Consider the following 25710-nt stretch of genomic DNA (forward strand, 5'->3'; position numbering starts at 1 on the left):
GAAGTTAATATTCAAAGTGGTAATTAAATACCAGTCAAGTTGATTGTTCTCTCTTGTGTGCGTGTGTATATATGTGCCGTACCATGGGCGGATAGATGTGTGGGGTGCAGTGAGGGTTGGTTTGGGTGCACGTGGGGACTATGTGCACGGATGTGTTTGTGTGTGTACGCGTGCGTGCGTGCAGTTGGAAGGGGATGGAGGTTGAAAGCTGTGCCAGCAGGAAGACAATGATCTGAATAGACTTCTGTGCTATAATTTCCATGACTGCATGGGCTGATTGCTTTCACTGTTTTGAGGAAGAGGAACTAAATAGATAATCGTGAGAAAGAAAATATAACATCTGTAATCTGGTACCCGACTAAAATTGGATTGACACCAGCTGTAATTATGGGCCTAAGAACTCCACTGGGGTGCAGATTTGGCAGTTACACAGTTTACAGCCTTCTGTCATATTCCTGCCAAATCCATACTAGTTGGCTGTCAGTACAACCACTCATATTTGGAACTATTATATTCATGAAGCCTTTCACTTCATTGTATAATGTCAAGTTACGTATTTGATAAGTACAGTAATAAAAAGTAATGAACATGTACTGTAACATAATGTACTATGCACGTGCTGAAATATAATGTAATGTACATGTTCTGTAATATAATGTAACCTAATGTACTGTGAAATTGTAATATCAATCAGTTTCAAATACATTGATGTCAGGTTAGATGTTGAATAAAGTTCCCCCCACTTTGCAGCAATAATGCGCTCTCTTCTCACTTTGACCATTGCACCTGTGCGAATATTTCTGCTTCCCTAAGTTGCCTTCCGCATGGCCTCTCTGAGAGAAAATGATGATTAAGTGCAAATTAGAGCTGAGTTATAAACCATTTTGTGCTGCAGGTTAAGACTTACCAACCCCTTTTCACTTACAGCTGGCAAAGAAAGAAGACTTTTATCCCATCAGTGTGGGACTGGAAACAGCATCTCTGAAAAACACCACTATTTATGGACGATTCTTGAGAGCCAATTTAGGAAAACATAACGCACGGCAGTGGTTTCATAAACCTATTTTCTCTAAAACTAAAAAAAAGAGGATAATTTACTATTAATCTATGGATAGTTGACACTAAAATAATGCAAATAAAGTAATGGATAGAATAAGTGATCTCAAAACTTTGGGACTGCTGATTTAATGGAATCTACTTAGAGTTTAAAAAAATAAGGATCATTTACTATTAATCTGTATTGTTGGTGCTAAAATAATACAAATATAGTAACAGGTAGAATAAGTGATCTCAAATCTTTGGGACTGCTGATTTAATGGAATCTACTCAAGAGTTACCACTACCTAGTCACAGGATCTTGGGGTTCTAAACATGAACTGGTGGAGGGTAAGTGTTGCCAATATTCAGGCAGAATCAGAAAATTATTTATCTTAATAACGGTTACAAGCAAAATATACACCATATGCAAGATAGAAAAGCGATTGTTAGAGACTCTTAATTTGATTCCTAAAATAAAGATAACACCTAACCAACCTACATTAATATTTTATGGCATTCACCAGGTATGTGTGCATTATTATCATGTAAATTATATATATTTGCAAACTTTATGTGGTCACAAGATTGGAATGGACTGAATGGCTTAGATTTTTACGCTTCAAAAATGCTACACAACACATAAGAGTAAATCTAGTAGGAGAGGCAGACAGCATTTGTACAAGGAATTGATTGTATTCTCTGAGGCAGAGGCTTATTATTAATAACAATGGGAATGCAGACAGATTAACAGAGGAGTGATGCAGAGATTGTAGATAGGACTACGTTCTTTGCAATTTTTATTAACAATGTGGATGAATGTGATGAGAGAACCTTTCTGAGCACTTGCTGGCTGCCTTTCCTGCTTGTGTTAGTGCAGCAGCTACATGTCAAAACTCATTGCCTGTGAGGAGCTTTGGGATATCCCAAGAATGTCAAATGCATTACATGAATAATGTTGTGTTCTCTTTATTCTGTGTGTGTAGAATTTGTGAAAGAAATCAAAGATGGGGGAACTGAAACAATCTAAGGTAATCACAAATTATCCCCCCCCCAAAAAACAAACACTATAGTATCTGATATAATTAACAAATGTCTAATGATGCATTTAAACTGATGATTCTTCAAAATTCTGTTAATCTTAGTTAAATTGATTTCTGACAGGTGAGAAATTATGTCGTTTGTTAAATCTATTATTAAAACAAATATTTCACCTGCCCTTTTTATATACAGTATATTTTTGTAGTTATTGTTAAAGTAATAAAATTCTTGCCAATTTGAAGTAACCTTGAAGATCCAATATAGATCTGGGGTCAAGGCCTGAAATGTGGTGCGTTGAGATCTTCAGCAAGAGATAGTCGCACGTCAAACACTCTCTAAACCTATTTGACATTAATTTAAATGCTTTGTCAATTAAGTCAAGATCTCCAAACATATATGTTTTAATTGCATGGTGAGGGACAACATACATAGGTCTTAACACCTGAACATAAATTAAACAACAGAAGTTTTGACCAAACAATGTACTGATTAGATTACATTTTACCATTACTAGTTTGAGATAGTTAGCTGAAGGCTAAATGCGGTATTAATTCCCACATAACACAATAAAAGATTTGGTCTATTCTGATTCAATGCAGCTGTTTTTTTAATAGCTAAGTAATAAATAAAATTTATATCTTGCACCAGATTGCCCTGGCAATAGAGACATGTTTGCTTGGACAGTTTCATTGCATACGTGGATTTAAGGTAGCCAGTTGGGTGTCCAGATTTTTACAATTTATGTCTCCAGCAAGCAGAATTTGTTGATCATTTTAAAGACTATATTCTCAAACTGTCAAAGTGGAATGTAAACACAAGTAGCCTCTGAAAACAAATCAGAACAATTATGTTATTGGCTCAAATTCAGATTCAGCAGCCAATTCTCTCACTAAATGCCAAATATATCACTTTATGTCATTCTGCTCCCCACAACAACCATCAAGTTTAAATACTAAACTGCCCATTAACAAACTTCGCGCCAGTTATTTCAACACATTACTGGCTGGAGTTTCAAAATGCAAATGGTGGAATTCTACAAGCAGATCAGTATGAAAATACAAAATAAAACAAGCGAACCGAATAAAAATTGCAGGCAATAAGTGACGCTGCAAGGGACCCATCAACGAGTCTTTAACTCATCTGTAATAGATGTTCATTTCAGTCCCAACCCAGCCTGAATGACTGGGTGCACGTGCACTCCATCACCAGTGACAACACTGATAATCTGTGTGTAAATCTTATCAGCTTGCCTGCTTCCATGATAGTTCACTATAATTTTCACCCCAATGCACGCATGCGTGTGTTTGTGTGTGTGTGTGTGTGCGCGCATGCACGGCCTGAAATTCTTCCACGTTGTAACCCTGAAAATAGTGAAACTGTAAAAATGTACATACCATATATTGCTCTGAGTGAGCTTTTCCATCTCTTGTTCCATATGGTCTTGTAGTTCACCTGGGCGGAGCAGTACCTGACAGATGGGGCATATTGGAGCTTGGGTATCATACAGAGTTGCTTTCTTCTTACCTGATTTGAAGAAAAATGAAAAAAAGAATTACAAAAGTGCTATATTATAAGTCACTCAACGGAAAATGAAATGTTTCCAAGCTTTTCATTCTTAAGGTAACAATTGATAGACCAGTTTATTATTGCACAGGAACAATCTATTATTCTAACTGTTGCAAACAATGGTATCCATACATGGATCAGTGTCATCCTAGTGGTCTCTGTTATTTCTTTAATCTGCAAAAAAATGGTTAAAAGCAAACTGAATGTGGATATCTTCCTTTGGATTTTCCTTCATTATTGCGCAATGCAGGATCATTGAGGCATCAGGAAAAAGCAGACACGTACCATTTTGGTGTGGTGGCAAATATCCCTGGTGCAGCAGTAACTGCAAACCATTAGTGGGTGATAACAATTTCCTAAAACATATTTCTTCCTCCAATCCTATTAAAATAAAATTAAACTAATCTCTTGGCTCCTGTGGATTTTTAAGCTATCCCCCTGATTATTCCGATCATGTAGCAACACTTTTATTATTTTGAGTAAAGCGCGAAGCTCCCACATACCAACACAAATCCTACTAAACACTGCAGTTCTTGTAAAACGACACCCAAGGCAGGTTAGTTGAGGACAGCTTTGGTGGGATTGACAGATTAAATGGAAATATTTCTATTTATGTGGCACAATACAGGATTTTGGTGAGGTCACATTTAAAGTATTGTGTGTAGCTCCGGTTGCCCCTGTACAGGAAGGATGTGGAGGCTTTCCAGAGGGTGCAGAAGATATTTTCCAGAAACTTGTCCACACACAAGATTAGACGTGTGACACAATGGTGACACAAGTAGACACAATGGTGTCTGTCTTACGCTTCTTGTGCATGGTGGTGGAATTGGTCGGTGGGGGCGTTGCAAGTCGGCTGCCATGCCAGCAGCGTGTTCGTTATTTCGACCTTTTTTGTTTTTTCTAGTGTGTCCAAATGTTTGTTTTAGTGCCTCTCGGTATGTCTTGTGTAGGGGGTGGGGGGGGGGGGGGGGGGGGGGGGGGGGGGGGGGGGGAAGGGGTGAACCGCTTTTGGTCGCCTCCTCCGAGACCGAGACGTAGACATTTTCCATGATCCAAATTCCGAGTTTGGATCATCCCGACGAGGGGGCCTGTACATCGGGCCGTCCGTAGCGGCAACTACGGAGGGTTCATGACCCCGAGCACGGGTGACCAAAGGAGGAGGACTGCCTGAACTTTGTGCCTTCCACGACAGTGAAGAATGCAGTGGTGGATGTTTGTGTTAAATCTTATCGTGTATTGTGCGTTCTTTTTAAGTGTATCGCTGCTGGCAAATTCATTTCACTGCACCTTCGGGTGCATGTGATGAATAAAATTGACTTTGACTTTGGAAAGATTGGTGAAAAAAGGGCCGTGACGTGAACGCTCTTTTCATGACCCCTTTTCCAGAATGCTCCCGGGGGGGGGGAGGGATATGGATCACGTGCAGCCATAGGAGATTAGTTTAACTTGGCATCATGTTCAGCACAGACATTGCAAGCCTGTTCCTGTGCTGTACTGTTCTATGTTCTATGTTAATTCACTGCCAATAAATATAAAAGCACCTTGCAACCAATGAGTGCAAGTATTGTAATGGTGATCAACACACACCAAGATCTTATAAGTCACAATATGATAATTTAAGTAATCAGGTTTTATGATGTTGGGTGTGTTCGGGATACTGGGAAGAATGTTATTACTCTTCTTGAAATTGATTTTTCTGATACTTACCTACAAAGAAAACCAGAAAGCCTATTATTTCAACCAAAGGATTGCTCCTCAGACAGCTCAGCGCACCTTCAGTATGGCACTGGAATGTCAGCTCAGATTTTTATGCTCATATCTCTTGCTATTGAGGGAGTGCAGAGTAGGTTCACGAGGTTAATTCCCGTAATGGCGGGACTGTCATATGATGAAAGAATGGGATGACTGGGCTTGTATTCACTTGAATTTAGAAGGATGCGAGGATATCTTACAGAAACATATAAAATTATTAAGGGATTGGACAAGCTAGATGCAGGAAACATGTTCCCTATGTTGGGGGAGTCCAGAACCAGGGGCCACATTTTAAGAATAAGGGGTAGGCCATTTAGAACAGAGATGAGGAACAACTTTTTCACCCAAAGAGTTGTGAATTTGTGGAATTCTCTGCCTCAAGGCAGTGGAGGCCGATTCATTGGATGAATTCAAATATAGTTAGATAGAGCTCTTAGGGCTAGAGGAATCAAGGGATATGGGGAAAAGACAGGAACTGATTGTGGATGATCAGCCATGATCACATTGAATGGCGGTGCTGGCTTGAAGGGCAGAATGGCCTACTCCTGCACCTATTTTCTATGTTTCTATGTAACTGATTTAAGCACATACTCACTAGCTCAAAGGCAAGACAACTACCAACTGGAAAGAACATGATCTAGACTTTTGTTTTTAACTTTGTCTGATGGGACAACATGAGATTTTGCAGCAAGATTGTGGACGGAGATGATAAATTGGATCTGGTACTACCCACTTTCACAATGACACTCCAGACAAAATACATTCTGTAATCAGCAGATTCAAACAAAAGCACATAGCAACAAAGTGTGACTAAACAACACTGATGGTAACTACAAGGTGTGACTAAAAAGCACAGATGGTAACTACACAGAAATTTTCAGTGTACTTTCAAAGATTATCCATCAATACAAAGAGGTACAGACCTCCTGTGATAATCTAAATCGCATTTTGGAAGCCATTGACTGATAAATGATTATGTCATGTAGGTTCAGAAACATCGATTCTTTTCAATCTGATTTTACATTACCAACGCACATTCATGGATCGCAGTAAACTTTGTGCAACTTTGTTGAATGATCAAAAAAGAAAAAAAAATATTTCAAAGAAAATGCATCCAATTTATTGGAGTTATTTGAAGACAAAAATGTGATTGATGCACTTCACTTAGATTTCCGGGAGGTATTCAAAAAGCTGCTGCTTAAAAGGTTATTTATAGAAAATGAAAGAAGGCAACATGTCAGCTTGGGTAGAAGATTGGCTGGAAACAGAGATGTGTAGAAATGGCTCCTTTTCTGGTTGGCAAGATCTAGCCAGTGGCGAGACACAGCAATCGGTGGTGGGGACGCAACTTTTACAAGTTTAGTTCAGTTAGTTGAGTTTAGAGATACAGATCAGAAACAATTTACCAAATTACCAATGCCAATTAACCAACATACCTGTACGTCTTTGGAGTGTGGGAGGGAACCGGAACACCCGGAGATAATCTACGCAGGTCATGGGGAGAATGTACAAACTCCACACACACAGCCCCCGTGGTCAGGATCGAACCTGGGTCTCTGGTGCTGTAAGGCAGCAACTCTACCGCTGCACCAACGTGCGCCACATTTATTATATAAATAACTTGGATGGATACACCAAAGATAAATATGTTGATGATGCAAAGAAAGGTAGGAAAGTAAGCAGTGAAGAGGCATAATGGTGCTACAAATGATGCAGCCAGGTTAAATCAGAGGGCAAAGATCTGCCAAATAGAGGCAAAGGTTGGAAAATGTTAAATTGACGATTTTAGCAGGAAATTTGGAAAAAAAGAAACATATTATCTAAACGCTGAGAGACTGCAGAGTATTGAGAAGCAGTGGGAAATGGGGCAAGATTCATAAAAGTCTAGTAAGCAGATAAATCAATTATGCAACAGACATTATCATTACTTATAAGGGAGATGGATACAAAAGTACCCTAGGGATAACATATTCAGTTAAATAGGGCATTGGGGATACCACAGTTGAAGTTCTGTGTCCAGTGTTTAATGAAGGGTATAAATGCATTGGACAAAGTTCAGATACTTGGAAGTGGCAGATTGTCTCATGAGGAAAGGTTAGATTGGCCAGGTGTGTAGGAAAGAACTGTAGATGCTGGAAGAAGAGTTTCGATCCAAAACGTCACCCATTCCTTCTCTCCAGAGATGCTGCCGGTCCTGCTGAGTTACTCCAGCATTTTGTGTCTACCTTAGATAGGCCACGTTTGTGCACATCGGAGTACAAAGGTGAGGGGAGATTTGATTGCAGGAAGATTTAGAATGAGGAATCGGTATTGAAATAGGTTGCACTGTAAGTTTAGGTGGAGGAAATGCAAAGTAGTGGTGATGTTTAATTTCCTCAGATGCCAGGAATCTTTTGAGACACACATCACAGAGTCTGTTGGAGAAACCATTTGCGGCAGTCAAAGCCACAAATCAAGCCCCAAGAGCCTACTCCAAGTGGTCAAAGTTATAGAGACTGCATCTCCGAATGTTTTATCCACTAAAAGCCTCAGTAACCTTAGACACTACTTAACGCATCCCTATCATCTTCCGACAATCTCCACTAATCCACATTCCATTTCTTTCATCCGACAATATATTCTGATTTACAAGATGCAGGAGTACCTCATGCTTTCGATTAATCTACCTCACCACAAACCCTCTGTGTTGCTTTCGTCGATCTGATAACCAAGATGTGCAATTTGGCCAGACAGGTGCAGAAGAGTAAGACAAGTGTGATGTTTAAAGATACATCCTCACTTGATATAACAAACCAAGGCACCAGCTCTGAAAATGATACAGTGCAAAGTAATTTAGAGTGATGGAAGGAACTGCAGATACTGGTTTATTCGGTAAATAGACACAAAATGCTAGAGTAATTCAGTGGGTCAGGCAGCATCTCTGGAGATAAGGAATAAGTGACATTTCGGGTTGGAATCCTTCTTCACACTGCAGAAGGGTTCTGACCCAACACGCCACCTATTGCTTTTCTCCAGAGATGCTATCTGACCCGTTGAGTTACTTCAGCATTTTGTGTCTATCTTCAAAATAATTTAGAGGTTAACTGAATCTCCAGAACCACATAGCCTGCATCGAGGATAAGGGAATTGCAAATTGTACATTAGGTTTGTTGCAGATGACTCAGATAAACATCGCTCTGGAGCAGCTTTTTGCAGCAGGGTTATGAGATAGAGAATTAAACACTTGGTGATTTGGCAAGCCCGTCAGAAAGGCTACTATTGTCCGCCCTCATGTACAAATGCAGAGGAAATAGCGAAGCAGTGCAAGAAAGCAGTGGGATATTGCCGATATCTACAGATCCAGCCCGTGAGGTTTCTGATATAAAAGAGGCTTCAATGACTAGTGTCAATGCAGTTTCCTCACAGGCCTGAATTTGCCATGTGGGTGAATCAAATGACGTATTGTGCATTCAGAAAATATTCAGACCCCTTCACTTTTTCCACATTTTGTTACGTTACAGCCTTATTCTAAAATGGATTACATTCATTTTTTGTTATCATCAATCTACACACAATACACACAGAATGAAGAAGTGAAATCAGGTGTTTAGAAATTTTTGAAAATTAAAAAGAAATCACATTTAGATAAATATTCAGACCCTTTGCTATTACACTCAAAATTGAGCTTAGGTTCATTCTGTTACCATTGATTATCCTTGAGATGTTTCTACAACTTGATTGGAGTCCACCAGTGCTTTATACAAATACATCGATAGATGCTCCTGAACACATCATCAGTGATGTAACCTAGGGTCATTGGGTGTTTCGGGTCTTTCAACATCAGACACCCTCACCCAGGCGACCCAGCCGTGGTTGATCGGACCACGACTTGTGTTCAGGTGGCATTCGCTCTTCCCCATGGACCTCCTCTCCTGATCCAGAGCCATCTTGATGCCTTCTCCGCTGCCTCTGTGGTGTTCTTGATGGCCCTTCTCCTTGCATTCTCCTTAAGTTGATTGGACATGATTTGGAAAGGCACACACTGGTCTAAATAAGGTCCCACGGTTGACAGTGCACGTCAGAGCAAAAACCAAGGCATGAAGATGAAGGAATTGGCCATAGATCTCCGAGTCAGGATTGTGTCGAGACACAGATCTGGGAAAAGGTATAAAACAATTTCTGCAGCATTGCAGGTCCCGAAGAGCACAGTGGCCTCCGGCATTCTTAAATGGAAAAACTTTGAAACCACCAGGACTCTTCATAGAGCTGGCCACATGGCCAAACTGAGCAATCGGGGGAGAAGGGCCTTGGTCGGGGAGGTGACCAAGAACCCGATGGTCAATCTGACAGAGATCCAGAGGTCCTCTGTGGAGATGTGAGAACCTTCCAGAAGGTCAACTATATCTGCAGCACTCCACCAATCAGGCCTTTATGGCAGAGTGGCCAAACGGATGCCACTCCTCAGTAAAAGCCATATGACAGCCCGCTTGGAGTTTGCCAAAAGGCATGATAATCAAGATTCTCTGGTCTGATGAAACCAAGATTGAACCAGGCACTGCTCATCATCTGGCCAATACCATACCTACGGTGAAGCATGGTGGTGGCAGCATCATGCTGTGGGGATGTTTTTCAGTGGTTGGAACTGGGAGACTAGTCACGAATGAGGGAAAGATGAACGGAGCAAAGTACAGAGAAATCCTTGATGAAAATCTGCTCCAGATTGTTCTGGACCTCATACTGAGGTGGAGGTTCACCTTCCAACAGGACAACTACCCTAAGCACACAGCCAAGCTTTGTGACAAGTCTGTGCCTGTCCTTGAGTGGCCCAGCCAGAGCATGGACTTGAACTTGATCGAACATCTCTGGAGCGACCTGGAAATAGCTGTGCATCGACGCTCCCCATTCAAACCTGACAGAGCTTGAGAGGATCTACAGAGAAGAATGGGAGAAATTACCCAAATACAGGTGTGCCAAACGTGTAGCGTCATATCCAAGAAGACTTGAGCTGTAATTGCTGCCAAAGGTGCCTCAACAAAGTACTGAGTAAAGGGTCTGAATTCTTACGTAAATGTGATATTGTTGCGGCGCACGCAGGTATCGAACCCGGCGTTCGGAAGCCGCGGTCACGTGACTCGGGAGGGGCTGCATGTTTTCGCGCGGTTTCGCCTTCGCGCGGAAGTTCAGTGCTGGCCACCGTTGTGGCCAGATGTGTTGTGAGAGCCTGTGAACTGAGAAGTGATTTTCTGAATAAAATTCGTTTGAAAACTCAGTTATCGTTCTTGCGACCGCCAAAATATTTCAGTTATTTCTTTTTAATTACTTTGCAAAAATTTCTAAACACCTGTTCTCACTTTTTTATTATGAGGTATTGTGTGTAGATTGATGATAAAAAAATAATTTAATCCATTTTAGAATAAGGCTGTAACGTAACAAAATGTGGAAAAAGTGAAGGGGTCTGAATACTTTCTGAATGCACAGTACGTCATTTGATTCACCCACATGGCAAATTCAGGCCTGTGAGAAAACTGCATTGACACTAGCCATTGAAGCCTCTTTCATATCAGAAACTTCACGGGCTGGATCTGTAGATATCGGCAATATCCCACTGCTTTTTTGCACTGTTTCACTATTTCCTCTGCATTTGTACATGAGGGCGGACAATAGTAGCCTTTCTGATGAGCTTGCCAAATTAGTGGTGAATGGCTGCTTCATGCTCTGTATCTCACTGACGCTTCAGCAGAATAAATACTCTCTGAATACTGTAGCATGGCATGGTTTCCTATATAACCATATGACCGTATAACAATTACAGCACGGAAACAGGCCATCTCGAGCCTTCTAGTCCGTGCCGAACACGTATTCTCCCCTAGTCCCATATACCTGCGCTCAGACCATAACCCTCCATTCCTTTCCCGTCCATATAACTATCCAATTTATCTTTAAATGATAAAAACGAACCTGCCTCCACCACCTTCACTGGAAGCTCATTCCACACAGCCACCACTCTCTGAGTAAAGAAGTTCCCCCTCATGTTACCCCTAAACTTCTGTCCCTTAATTCTCAAGTCATGTCCCCTTGTTTGAATGTACCCTACTCTCAGTGGGAAAAGCTTATCCATGTCAACTCTGTCTATCCCTCTCATCATTTTAAACACCTCTATCAAGTCCCCCCTTAACCTTCTGCGCTCCAAAGAATAAAGCCCTAACTTGTTCAACCTTTCTCTGTAATTTAGTTGCTATGAGGTATCCTTCCTTCCCTTCTGCCCCTGCCTCGCCTGACAGCATGCTCTGCTGTGTGTGTGTGTGTGTGTGTGTGCGTGTGTGCGTGTGTGTGTGGGCAATCACACAGTCATGATGCACACTCAGAAGGAAAAAAAAACATATTTTGGAGCAACTGGTTTACGCAATGAGTCTTGGGGTCAAAATTAACCCTTTGTTATCTAGTGCACAACTCCATATAGACTTTAGTGACTTCAATAAGAACTATCAATTATAGAATTGCGGCAATACCCAGTGAAAATCAATCAGTAACCGGTAGTTTATGATCCCTTTAAACCTTTCTTCCTGGTCCTGAATATATTTACAGCTGTACCAGGTTAAGAAAGCCCATAAGTTGGAACATTTAGCTTCAATTTGGCAGCACTAACATCAAATCAGCGTAGCATGTTAATTGACATCATGATCTACTTACTTTGAGCACTTTCGGCAGGTGTTATCTGTGCACATGTTAAATCATTACCACCACAGCAGCTGGAGAGACAAACACCACAAAAATTCCTGTGTGCATCACACACCCAAATAGAAGCTATGTGTCGCATGTGGCACCCAAAGAAAATATGTTATGGAACTCGATTTCCTATTGCGGCTGGTATTTCTGAGGTATAGGGTTTATCAAGGTAATTGATGTGATAAGATACTACAATTGCCAGAACTCATAAAGTCAGTCCAGCATTTGGAATGAGAGAAGCCCTGATCAATTGGCAAACAAATTCTCAAAATGCCTTTTCGTCCAGATGCAAGAACATGTTCTAATGCCTTGTTCCAAATTCCAAATTACACAATTTCAAAGCAATTCGCATCAGCTCAGCAGAACAAGTGATTGAATTATGTTTGCTGATTTTAACTAGAATCTCTGTGTTGCAACCTGGTTATCCCATTCTTCTAACTGAGAGAGGCATGTAGATCTGACAGGCTTTTGTAAGGTGGTGCAGGAAGCAAAATAAGTCAGTCGGCAAAATAAGCAAAAGGATGGCATCAATATCAAGAGGCAGGTTTCTTCCCAGCACACACAGGATTGCATGACATAAAGGAATCGAAAAGCTTCTTATGTGTTGTAACATCACGGCAGAAGAAATAAAATGCCAAACAACAAAGAGGTCTGTATCTATGTTGGTTGTCACAATGTAATGCATCTGTTCTATGATGTTTAGCCAATGAGATTTCAAAAGTTTACTCTAACGGTTCCCCAATTTTGAAATCTATCTTTCTTTATCCAGCAAATATCAATGTCTGCAGGATTTCTCAATTATTGATACAATTGCTAATATTGAGAAGGAATGTTGTAGTACGCAGATTTTTAGTTAAAAGGAGAAGGGAAGGAAAATAAAGCATTTTGGCGATTCTATCCCATATTCTCCCATTACTGATAACATAAGACACCAGCAAAGAGTTTGCAGACAATAATGATACATTTTCTGTGATAAAAATAACTGACAATATTTACAGTCAGAAATCATTTCCTCTAATCTTGAAAGAAAAGATTGGAGGGAAATGAAAACAGATCTCAGCCAGAAATTACTTTGGGTTCTATTTTTGTCCCCAGACCTTGCACAAACAATACAGATTGCTGTGACTGTCTCCCAAAAAAAGCACACACGCTTCCAGCAGGGAAATCCTGTTACAGCCATGCACCAGCACAAACAGATGTCATGTAAACAGCTGCCTCCACCCTTGGCCTCATCCCCTGCCTCTAGCTGTACTGTATTAAAGCCTCATTTATTAATAGGTCAGCAATTAACAAGCTAAGCATCCTGACACCTACTGAACACATGGCAGGCACTTACGTTCACTGCAGTTTGGCTGAACACTGGCGTTTATTGACAAAAGATTTCTTCTAATCACCAGGATACGCAAATAAAATTAAACAAAAATCTTTGTCCTTCCAGAGACAGGTTTTGGGTTAAGGCAGCTTTCAAATTGTACTGATCACAATTTGGGTCAGTTGAGTGATTAATAGGAACATGATCATAAATATATGAGAAGAGAGCAGCTGGAGAACTGTTCAATATGATAAACAGGGATACAGATTCATTTCTGAGATTTTCCACATGGCAAGTTCCTGATCCTGGCCATTGCATCCAAGTAAAGGCATTGAGCAGAAGCCAGATGCTTCCCACAAGGGGGAAAGAGGAAAAAAAATCAGCAAGTGAGTCAACAAAAAGCCTTGTGCCAAGAATAGCAATGTCAGGTCTGGGATGTGGTCGTCTGCCACAATAGTCAATGGAGTGTGGTGTGCTGTGCTGTGGGGAGGAGAGGTGATGGGGATGAGGTAAAATTAAATGTCTTTAAAATGATTCAAAATAATTTTGTTAAAAAGCGACAAAAGTCAACAATTCTTTCTTCAGCAATCTAGACAGATGCTCACCTTAATTTAAACCCTGGATTCAGTATTCATTCTATAAATACTTGATTATACAGGTATCTCATTAGAACAGGATATCTTTCCAGGTGTTGGGTTTTGAATGAGGCATTTCAGAAACAGGAGCGCAACCTCCACAGTTCCAACATTGGATTACAGCTATAACCACCCAGCAAATAAGTTTTGGAAGAATGTTTAAGAATTATTATATATTTCATAGGTCTGCATTTGGTCTATCCAAATGATAAGCAAATATATCCAATCCCCTTCAGTTAGAGATACCCTTTACCATTTGGCAGATGTAACAGGCTTGGGCTAAACGAGACACAATGAAATCTTTACACATTTCTCTCGAATAAAATTTGGCAGAAGAGCAACATCACTCTCCCTAGCCAGGGCAAAGTTTATTTCCTTATTTGTGTCTGTCCTCCTTTCTCTCTGCTGCTAGCTGCTTGATTTATTGGGCCGAGCAATCTGCTTTATGAAACCAAGACCTGTCTAAACCCTGATCCACTGACATGGCCAATCAGCGGCCAAGATCTCCCTTCCACATTAAGACACAGTGTACAACCTTTTAAATGAGCTCCATTCATTTAAAAGTTATATCATACCAGGGATTCCTAAGTGATTTTTCTCTTCCCTTTTCCACTTTCTGCAAGGAGATATAGGAGCTTGGAATCCCAGGTATTCGGTCTTCGGAACAAGCCTCTTCCCCACTGCTATTATACACCTTAAAACATTCACCTCTTTCACTCCCACTTCCTAGATATACTGCCAATTACTTTTTCTCCTCGCTAAAACTCATTCCGTTATTCCAATTTACAGTAGTTTTTTTGCACAACTTCAGGGTGCATTGCATTCTTTGTATTGGTAACTCGGCACATGTGAAAGTAATAATGAACCAAAAAAGCAACGTAAAGTTCTTCACCACTGTTTTGTCATTGTATTTATTGTTATATTTATCATTACATGTACAGTGTATAATATTTACTATGAGCTTCATGCGAATAAGGAATTTCATTGAACCTTGATTTGTACCCCTCACCCTCCTCCCAATGCAAATGAGAATTTCTGAAATGTCAGTCACACCACATAATTTCCAGGAATCTTCCCATTCAAGTTTCCAGTTTTATCAACAGGCCAGATTGTAGTATGGACACCAGGAATGAATGAATCATTATTTGAATAGATATGTTTGCTATTTACTTATCTTCTGGGCGGAAATGTAGCTCATTTATCAAATACCAGGTGCCACTTTATTGACTGACTGCAGAGGAAGATAACTGTACTAAGCTCAATGTGATTTAGAGGGTGTAATTATCCTTACAAAGAATCTCGCGTAGAAGAAACTGCACTGGGTTAATTGGGGAGGTGGAGGAGGGGTTGATAGCATGATAACTACTACATTGTACAATCCTTGATTAATAAAGGCACATAATGTCCTGGGTTTTGCATCGCGATGAGCTGCTCAACTATCCTGACGCTCTACTATTCCATGGTTAGGGAGGAGAGAACAACTCTCACATAGATCCACTGATACACTATACAAGTGGTAAATGAAAATAGCTCATCTTTGCAATTAAGAGATCAAGAATGAGGAGATTGGAGTGTTTATTTCTCATATGTAGGGGATGAACTGATCAATGAAAGTCTTACTTGCAGCTTTATAGGCACGTTAGATGCAACAACAATAACTATATAAATAAATATACAATAAATGATCAGTTATTCTAAGTAAATCAGACTATGGTAGTGCAAATATCTAAAGGACGTGGAGCAACTATAGACAGCAAAGTCCAAAGTGGTTTGGTGCTTAAATAGGGTTGTGGTTAGGATTGTGCAGGGTGGTTCAAGAACTTAATGGCTGACAGGGAGAAGGTGTTCAGGAACCTGGAGGTAATGGTTCTTAGGTTCCTGTACCTTGTTTCCGATGGTAGCAGTGAGAAGAGAGTCAGGATAGCGGATCTTTGATGATATTAGCCGCCGCCTTGAGGCAGCCCATCCTGTAGATCCTTTGATGGTGGGAAGGTCAGTAGCTGTGATGGACTGGCCAATGTCTACCACTTTCTATAGCCTCTTTCTTTCCCGAGCATTCAAATTACTGAGCCAGGCCATGATGCAACATAAAGTACATTACTGCAGGACAACAATACCTTTAGAAGTGGATGTCAAAGGAAGAGATAAGACCACAAGAGGAACATTGGCTACAAAGTACAAGATGTGTCTCAAGGTATTTTATGATGTCAAATCATGTCTATAATTTGTGAAAACATCTATCATGAGATCTGTGCTAGTCTCATAATTATTCTTAATTACTCTCAATTTCAGTGGTTAGTTAATGGCAAAGTGATGCATTATTTCAGAGGGCCTTGCATTGCCTTTTCTGTCTGGATGATCTAGAAAGAGGAAGACAATGCTTTATATGTTCACGCATGGCAGCTGGATTTATCGTTCACCTTTTTGTACAGGTAACCACAAACCAATCAAGCCTGCTATAATATATAATCATTGATTAGTCCACCGTGATCTTTGCCAAGCTTGTGCCATGAGTAAAGCAAGATTAGGAAAATCATATCCTCTTTTGTTTTCCAACCCCCGAAGGAAGCAGCCGGACTAGAGGACAGGAGGCTCTTGGACATCACCAGGACGGCATTTATTTCACTCTTTCACACTGTACAGGTTGTAAAAGGGTTATGTCTTTTTTCTGAACATTTAATCAAACCTGCAAATATCCTATCCGTGCATTTGTCACCATGTGCTAAACTATCTATTCCTTAATACCCAACCCGTTAAGCACCAACTATAATCCAAAATTTTGCTGGAAAAGGCAATATTTAATTCCATAAATATTGTTGATATTTTAAATCTGATAGATTGTTAGAGCAAGGCAAACTATTCCTCATTAATTCTCTGTCAAATGATTGATGATTATTCCACAGGAATCAAACAATTTCCTCAGTTGCCAACAGTATATTTAACCATTCTCACTTTTTCTCTTCTACCTCTCTTTCCTCCCACTGGGAGCTCAATTCCACAACAACCGGCTCTGTAAAGAATTCCCCGATATTACCCTGAAACTGCTGTCTTCCCTATTCTCAAAGGGAAAAGCTTGTCCACATCAACTCTGTCATATCCCTCTCATCATTTTTAAAGACCTCTAGCCCCCCTTAACCTTCTGCGCTCCAGAGATAAAGACCTAACTTATTCTATCTCTGTAACTTAGTTGTTGAAACCCAGGCAACATTCTAGTAAATCTCCTCTGTACTCTCTCTATTTTGTTGACATCCTTCCTATAATTTGGCGACCAAAATTGTACCCCATACTCCAGAATAGTTCTGGTGTATTGAGGAAGCATTGTACGATGAATTACACTGCTTTGGATAATGGAAATGGTCAATGCAATTGCTGCTGAGCAAGACAGACAGCGAGGAGAAAAGGGGAAGACAAGCTGGCACCTCAAAGTAATGTCTTAAATCAAGTTTCTTTAAAATTCACCAACAATTGCAAAGCTCAGATATAGATTGTTTGCAACATTACAATGCATCCTAAGAAAAACCTTAAAGAGATTATTCAGCATCAAATCATTAAATTTAGTGCTAGCTAGTAATTTGGGGATATATTCTGGTCTGAGAATTTATATAGGATGATTTTAGTGTCTGTGGCACTGCAATTAAAAAAACAACTTTAACAGAAAAATATATGAAGGGACAATGCAATACCTTATACAAATCTAAAATTGATAAAATCTAAAATCTAACATTAATAGATAATGAAGATTGATCCAGTAAGCAAAAATAAAAAAGAGGAATTTGTTTAAAAACCAAAGTGCGTTCTGTGCTGTAATTGAAACATGGGTGATGTTACTATCCCTTTGATTTATAACTCAAAAATCTTTATTATTACTATTCTATTCCTATTTAGAGATCTCTTATTTTTATTCATCCCTTATTGTGCAGTCTTCTCATGACTTCTCTGATGTTGTTTGCCATTTCGACATCTTCAAGTGTCCTAGCCACAAATTCGTCCCTCTGCCATGGGCAGAGAGATCCAGCACACTTCTGCCCCCATCACAATGGTGACTAGGTGTTCTACTTTCTTAAACCATGGCTCAATCAATCAGCAGCAGCATCACCCTCTCTCTGTCTTAATCTGTTCTCATCTTCAATAACTGTTTTTATAGCTCTGTGTGAGTCGTCACTGTGCACATCTATTTAACAGGCATGTAGATGCACCATCTATAACTCTCCGTCAACTGGGGTGATGACTAGATTAGTGCTGCTTTCTGCTTATTCTGACTCTGAGAATTTTATTTTTCCCTGAATCAAATTTCCTCTCATGCTTCACCACATGGCTAGTTACTGAACTCTTCCTGGCGTTCTCTAATGTTTATCTCTTTTACTTAAATGATGGACAACATTATCTATTACAAAATGCTGGAGTGACTCAGAAGAAGGGCCTCGACCTGAAACATCACCTATTCCTTTTCTCTAGGCTGGTTGAGCGTGCTGGAATAAATCAGAGAGGAGCCTGAGCGAGATGCTGCCTGACCTGCAGAGTTACTCCAGCACTTTAAGTTATTTTGTGTAAGCATCTGCAGTCTCTTGTTTCTACTATTATCTATTATCTATTACAAGTTGCTGAATCTCACAACTGATGTTGTGTACCACAGGGGCTGACTTGCGCAATTGATTGGCACCACTCACGGCATAGCTTTGGCAACAGGCACTGCCCCACCAAAGGCTCATCAGCTAACAAAGCTGTAACTCATATGGAACAATGTGAATGCCTTTGGGCAGTGACAAACATTTAAAATCACCTTAAAACAAATGTTCCCACAGTTATCATGACTACACTTCTTCCCACCCTGTTCCTGTAAGGACTCTATCCCCTACTCCCAGTTCCTCTGTCTATGCCGCATTTGCACCTAGGATGAGGTGTTCCAGACCAGGGCATCAGAATGTCCTCATTCTTTAGGAAACCTGGGTTCCCCTCTTCAATTATAGATGAGGCTCTCACCAAGGACTCCTCCATATCCCGCAGCTCTGCTCTTACTCACAATCCCCCTACTCGTAACAAGGACAGAGTCCCCCTTGTCCTCATCTTTCACCCCATCAGCCGACGCATACAAAATATAATTCTCCGACATTTTCGCTACCTTCAGCAAGATCATACCACTGGCCACATCTTCGCATCTCCTCCCCTTTCTGCTTTCCGTAGAGACCGTTCCCTCCGTAACTTTCTGGTCAATTCGTCCCTTCCAAACCAGACCACCCCCTCCCCTGGTACTTTACCCTGCAACCGTCGCTTTACCTCCCCCCTCAACTCCATCCACAGACCCAAACAGTCGTTCCAGGTGAGGCAGACGTTTACCTGCAACTCCTCTAACCTCATCTACTGTATCTACTGTCGTAGGTGTCACCTTCTCTACATCGGCGAGACTAAGCGTAGGCTCGGCGACCGCCTCGCCCAATACCTCCGCTCAGCCTGTACTAACCAACCTGATCTCCCGGTTGCCCAGCACTTCAACTCCCGCTCCCATTCTGAATCTGACCTTTCCTCCATTGCCAGAGTGAGGCCCAGCGCAAATTGGAGGAACAACACCTCATATTTCGCTTGGGTAGTTTACACCTCAGCGGTATGAACATTGACTTCTCTAATTTCAGGTAGTCCTTGCTTTCTCCATCCTTCCCCTCCCCCTTCCCAGCTCTCCCACGGCCTACTATCTCTACCTCTTCCTTTCCTTTTCCCACCCCCATCCCCCACCCGACATCAGTCTGAAGAAGGGTCTCGACCCGAAACGTCGCCTACTCCGTTTCTCCATCGATGCTGTCTCACCCGCTGAGTTTCTCCAGCATTTTTTGTCTACTTAAAACAAATAAAAGTGGTTTTGAAACTGTACTGTGCCGTACAAAACGGTTTTGTACTTAAAAACAATTTAAAACTTTAAACTAAATTAAATTAAACAAAAATCTCTCCTTAACTTTCATCTGACAGTTCTCTCAGGTGTTTGAACGGGGCTATTGTGTTTGCACTGGGTTCAAGGCTCAGAAACCAGACATGACAACGTAGATGCAAAGAGCTAAACGTGGGCCTTGTTATATTGGATGCCATGAGGAGACAACTGAAACAATGCAGCAATACAGGCAACAACTTAGAATTAACTACTACTTGCTTACATCTGTGTCAATTATTGATTTTACAAGTCTTGCTGAAATGCTTGCGAGCTCTGCCAACTGTGTTGGATTTTGGCAGAAGATTGAGGCAGAAGTTATATTATATCATGTAGGAAGAAACTGCATATGCTGGTTTAAAATGAAGATAGACACAAAAAGTTGGAGTAGCTCAGCAGGTCAGGCAGCATCTCTGGAGAAACGAAATAGATGACGTTCCGGGTCGAGACCCTTCTTCTTCAGCAGTCTTTGTTTGAGTTTCCTCTGTACTACTGAGATAACCTTTGCTCTCTTTCACAGTTGCAGTTCAATTAATTTGTCTGTTTACCTTTGCTGCTGGTTGATTTGCTATCTATCTATCACCAACCTTTTGTTTTTCCAGATACCTAACATTGGAAGTTTTAAGTTTTAAAAAATGTTTTAAAGTTTTTATCATCTGTTGTGGAAGCGCAGTTTTTTACAAGATCTTGTAGCAAGGAATTAATAACTAAAGCAGATAAAATGCAAACAAAAAAGGCTGATGCTAGAAAACTGAAATTAAAATATTGGGGGTTCTCCTGCAGCATATGTGGAGAGAGTAACAAAGACAACCTTTAAGGTCCTGTTCTGATGAAGGGTCATTAATCTGAACTGTTAACTCTGTTTCGCTCTGCATAAAATATTTACAGACAAAACAAATGCACAAGAGATTGGGCTATTCCAAAAATATTCTCCAAAATGCAACAAGACTCAGCATCACAAACAGAATATTTGAGCCTCACAAAACTCCTCCCTACAACAAGGGAAGTGTTGAACAGAATTCAAGCTTTGGCTTCTATCACTGGCAATTCTCATTTCCTGTGGAATAAAATGTCTCTAATATCCATGTTAAATGTATTATTTTTCATTGTATTGTGTGATTTACATTTTAAAGTAATAATTTGATAAAATAGTGTTTTAATAAATATTTTAATGAAGTCAGTTGCTTAACAATCCTTTTCCTAGTCAGTAGAGATTAAGTTCTCTAATCTTTCTTTATTGCTTATCTCCTTTTACATTTGGGATCAATAACATTGTTCTTTTCATCCCTTCTTCTTTGCTGGTATATCTTCTTTAGTCACATGTTAGCCTTCAATATTAGTGAACTGACAAATACAACGAGTGAATTATCAACAGTTGAGAAGGCTATGGACATTGTGCGTTCAGCTTGTTTAAAAGCTCAAAATATTATAATCTTATATTAGTGTTTGTTGATGTGCCTTTGTATATGCGTGGGTTTGAGTGCAGACATACATTTGTATGATTGTATAGAAAATTCTGAATGTTCATATATGTGTGTAGATATATATTTAGACATTTATAATGTGCGTATATGTGTGTGTGCATACACATTTTTTTAATGTAGAAGTGCAGTGTGTGTACAGACATATCCCTGTGTATACAGGTATACAGCACTGAATTAAACAACATAAATATAAGCTCCACTAAGTGCCAACTCTATATGCCTCATATTTTAACCTCCAGTTATTAGTTTAATAAATACAGACCCGTGTTATATTACAAAAACATATTTATCTTGAGATGGCTGTCCTTTCAATCAGGACACCCATCCTCTTGAATCCACCAAGATTCTGCTCTGTCACTAACACCCCAGCAGTTGTCTACAGCTCCCACTCTGCATTTTTTTTAAATTGAAGCCTGTAAAATCCCCTGATGAAATGTCCAGCAGTCTTTCACTTTTATCTATTGGCATTTTATTAGAGGAAAGTTCCAACAGCTGGAATCATTTCAAAACAAACTTACAAAGCCAAGGGTTTTGAAATCACATCAGGAGATAGTATGATTCTCACATTTAATGTGTTGTCAGATATTATTTCCACTCTTCTAAAATTAATTGCTTAATGTTGTTCCTATCCATCATATGGCAGTATCCCACAAAAAGCATCAGGATCATTACCAAGAACTCATTGTGATGCTGTTTATAATTTTTTTTTAAAAACTGGACCAGAACCTAATTATTTTCAATTTCGAGGACAGTGCAGTGAGATGAGTGATTTCATCACCTAACTAAAGACACCACTGAGGGACTTGAACTATTTTCATAGTTAAGTCACAGTTGAATTTGAAGGCAACTTGCTGGTTCTAAGAACCCAATAAACTGAGCTGAACCAGGAGCTGAATAGTTAAATACAAGCACTGGAAGGTGAAGTGGGTGTGTGAGAAGTAAGGACACCGACCCTGATTATTTTGGTTCATAGAGCATATTTATTTGATCCTTTTGGCCCTGCAAACATTTACATCAAAATTATGGTATCTACATCATTTTTTGGAAAAATAACTGGTTGTCTTGCCATTGATTCCAAAAATTTAATTGGGATCTTCGAACAGTGAAACATATTATTTGTGTCCCAGCTTGTAACTGAAGCAACAATGGAATCGGCACTGGCAGCCACAAGCATAAACATACATGAAGCATAAGCATAAAAGCATAAAAGCAGGAATAAGCATATTTCCAAAAATGTTGACCGACCTATTTTTTCGGATAGCTCAGAATGCCAGGCGCATGAAAATCAGCCACTGCGGGTATTTATATATTGTGGTATACCAGGAGTTTCTTACATGAGTTATTGGGCACTTTGAGATGAAGTAGGTAAATTTCCATCAGAAGAGGTGGTGATTAACCCAGGAGCAATTTAGTTTCACTGATGCATATACTTGTTCACTTTTTTCACACTAATGTCAGGCTAAGTAACTCCTCCCAATCATTGCCCTTGCTGCTGTCAATATTACTACTTGCCAATCAAATTATAAGTATTTTTTTCACCAAAAAAAAACAATTGTAAAAAGCAGAATCATTTTAGCAATAATGATTATTAAAGATTGTATTTAGCATGGGCACTTTGATGGTTAAATTTCACACAAGGATTAATGTAGATAGAAATTATTGTCCAGGACAGTGGGTGACGAAAAAAATGAAGCTTTTAATGTGATCATTTGCAATCAACAAATTTAAAAATATTACAAATTTTACACATTTTAATATTTTCTCAGCTTTCGGTACTTGAATCTGAACATGATAACCCAGGTTTAGCTCATATTACAAGAGAAAACAAGTTCAATGCATTTTTTTTAAAGCAGCTTCAGTAAACATTTGCAGAGATCCTAACCGGCAGATGAACATGTTTTTTTTTTAAATCTTGGAAATCAATGCAATCCTATATTAATGTTTTGTTGCCTTTTAGTTCTTTTATCAAAGCTCACTTCCGTTGCCTTTTTTTCCCGTCGGACTGGCGCTAGCTGATTAAGATTTTCATAAATACTTCATCAGGGGCCTCTTTAATAAAGCCTGACAACTTTATCTGGCGTGTTTGCTCAGAAACATTGAATAAATAAGGAGCAGGAGAAAAGAGACATTGTGTAGTTGTCTGGGAGAATGATGCTCCACATTACCGCGTATGGACCTCTGGGGACAGGGAAGATGAAAGAGCATGGAAGGGGCTCTGATGGATCGAGTTGTGTATTAATTTGAGAAACTGAGCGAATCCATACATCCTACCGCTCCATAGATCTAAAACTCAATGAAAATGTCGGACAGTAGATGCATCACAATTACTGTCTGGGCCTTAATGAGGACCCTGTCAGCGATGTCATTACACGAAAGGGCAGCTGCTCAAAAGATTCAATAAAACTGGATGAAAAGTCAGCGTACTAATATTCTTTTCATTTATCCCAGCGCAAAATAAGATGCCACACTTAACTGCCTCAGTAAACTAGGTACCAGCGTGATCAATACCGCTAAAAGCCAGGCAAGACGGTGATGGAGTGCAATTTTTTGTCTTTACTGAAGTATAGAATGGAAGCACTATAATTTATGAAAGGAACCGTGGAATCGCATGTGCATTTGGCTAAAGTCTGACTCTGACACGAATCTTTCAAGCACAGAAACTTCGGCCGTCGGTTAGAAATATGCAATATTACCCCAATTCTGACTTCCCTGTTGTTCAACCCTCTGCTTTCAAACGGGTGCATTTTCAACGAGTACCCATGTCTGAGCTTTCTGAATTGCCAAATAAACTTCAAATGGAAACATGGGCAATGCCTGACATGAATTTGGGATCTCAATTTAACTCAGTTCAAAACCAAAGACATTTGACAAAATCTGCATTAGCCTCCATCTGGAACGGCAATGTCACAATAACCTAAAGTTGCAAAAATTACAGTTTTTCAACCTATATTTTGTTAAAGGGAAAATTTTCATTCTTTTATAATTCATTTTTTCTCCTTAAAATCTCCCTCTTCCTGTCTCAGAATCCTATTATTAAATTTTCTTTCATCATTGCTGCGTAAAATGTCCCATCTTCCCTTCCTGTAAATGTATCCAGTAACTGTTTCGATAAGTAGGTAATAATAGTTTTGATGTCGAAAGCAATGATTTGATTTTGTTACTTGTGATTTTGATACTGCATAATGTCAAAGGTAAACAATTTCTATATATAGCTGAAACTCTTCCATACAGCACATATTCCATCCTAAATGTATCAAAGATTCAATGCAGTTGGCCATTGATTGATTCTTTGCTGGGATCTCTTTGAATGGAAATTTTATTTCTTCATTCATTCTACTTTTTACATGTACCATTCATAAAACATACAAATAAACACGTAGAAAATTATACCCTTTGGATCCTTCTGCACATCTGACCACTGGCTCACCTAATACATGTCAGTGATATCCCAATTTCCATTCTGTGGCTGTATCATTGTATTATTATTTTTGGATAAATGGGTCATCTGCCTCATAGTTACTTTCATAAAATTCCAAACAATTTACAAGCAAATCCTTTCTTCATCCACCAAGGCCAAATCAAATTATCCAAGAGGATGCAAAGCTTGGCAAACTGAACTGAGAATGAAGGGACCTGAATATATGTGTCAGCTTCAGGCTGGGTCAGGTGTGAAAACAATTGGGCGTGGGCCCCTGGGCTCAGGTTGGATTGGCTTGGACTGCTCCTTTTGAGCTCATTGCTGTGGTTCGAGATAGACCTGACTGCCCACAAATCACCTGGAGACTGCTAGTGGCCTGGTAAGAGGTCTCTATCTCTCATATCTACAGCTCAATTATTGAGGCTGGCTCTCTGACCCAGCTCTGATGGGACCTCACTATGTGTGTCTGAAGAAGGGTCTCGACCCGAAACATCACCTATTCCTTCTCTCCAGAGATGCTGCCTGTCCCGCTGAGTTACTTCAGCCTTTTGTGTCTATCTGCGGTTTAAACCAGCATCTGCAGTTCCTTCCTACTCACTATGTGTGTGTTGAGTTCAGGTTGTACATCAAAAAGCCCTCACACTGGGGTTGGGTTCAGGGTAACCATGGTTGGATCAGTTTCAAACCAGGTCTTAATCTTATTCCGTGGCAGAGGCTGGTGAAAAAAAAAATGCTCTCTAGCCTTCTGCCAAAGCCGTTCTCAATCTACCTTTACACTGTTAGTAAAAGCAGTCACCAGTGATACCGGCCTTCCTTACATTCTCTAGGGGAAGAGGTTTCCTCACAAG

General features: G+C 40.0%; 1 protein-coding gene across 7 annotated transcripts in view; it reads right to left on the reverse strand.

The window, feature by feature from the left end:
* rnf220a (ring finger protein 220a) overlaps nucleotides 1–25710 on the reverse strand; it is a 419208-nt gene that overhangs the window by 161030 nt on the left and 232468 nt on the right. For all 7 annotated transcript variants that reach the window (XM_055641650.1, XM_055641651.1, XM_055641652.1 and 4 more), the window contains one exon: nucleotides 3471–3600. In XM_055641650.1, coding sequence (XP_055497625.1) covers nucleotides 3471–3600 — 130 coding nt within the window. The remainder of the gene's footprint in view (nucleotides 1–3470; nucleotides 3601–25710) is intronic.

The sequence above is a fragment of the Leucoraja erinacea genome, chromosome 10 (assembly GCF_028641065.1).
Source record: "Leucoraja erinacea ecotype New England chromosome 10, Leri_hhj_1, whole genome shotgun sequence".
NCBI classification, from domain to species: Eukaryota; Metazoa; Chordata; class Chondrichthyes; order Rajiformes; family Rajidae; genus Leucoraja; species Leucoraja erinaceus.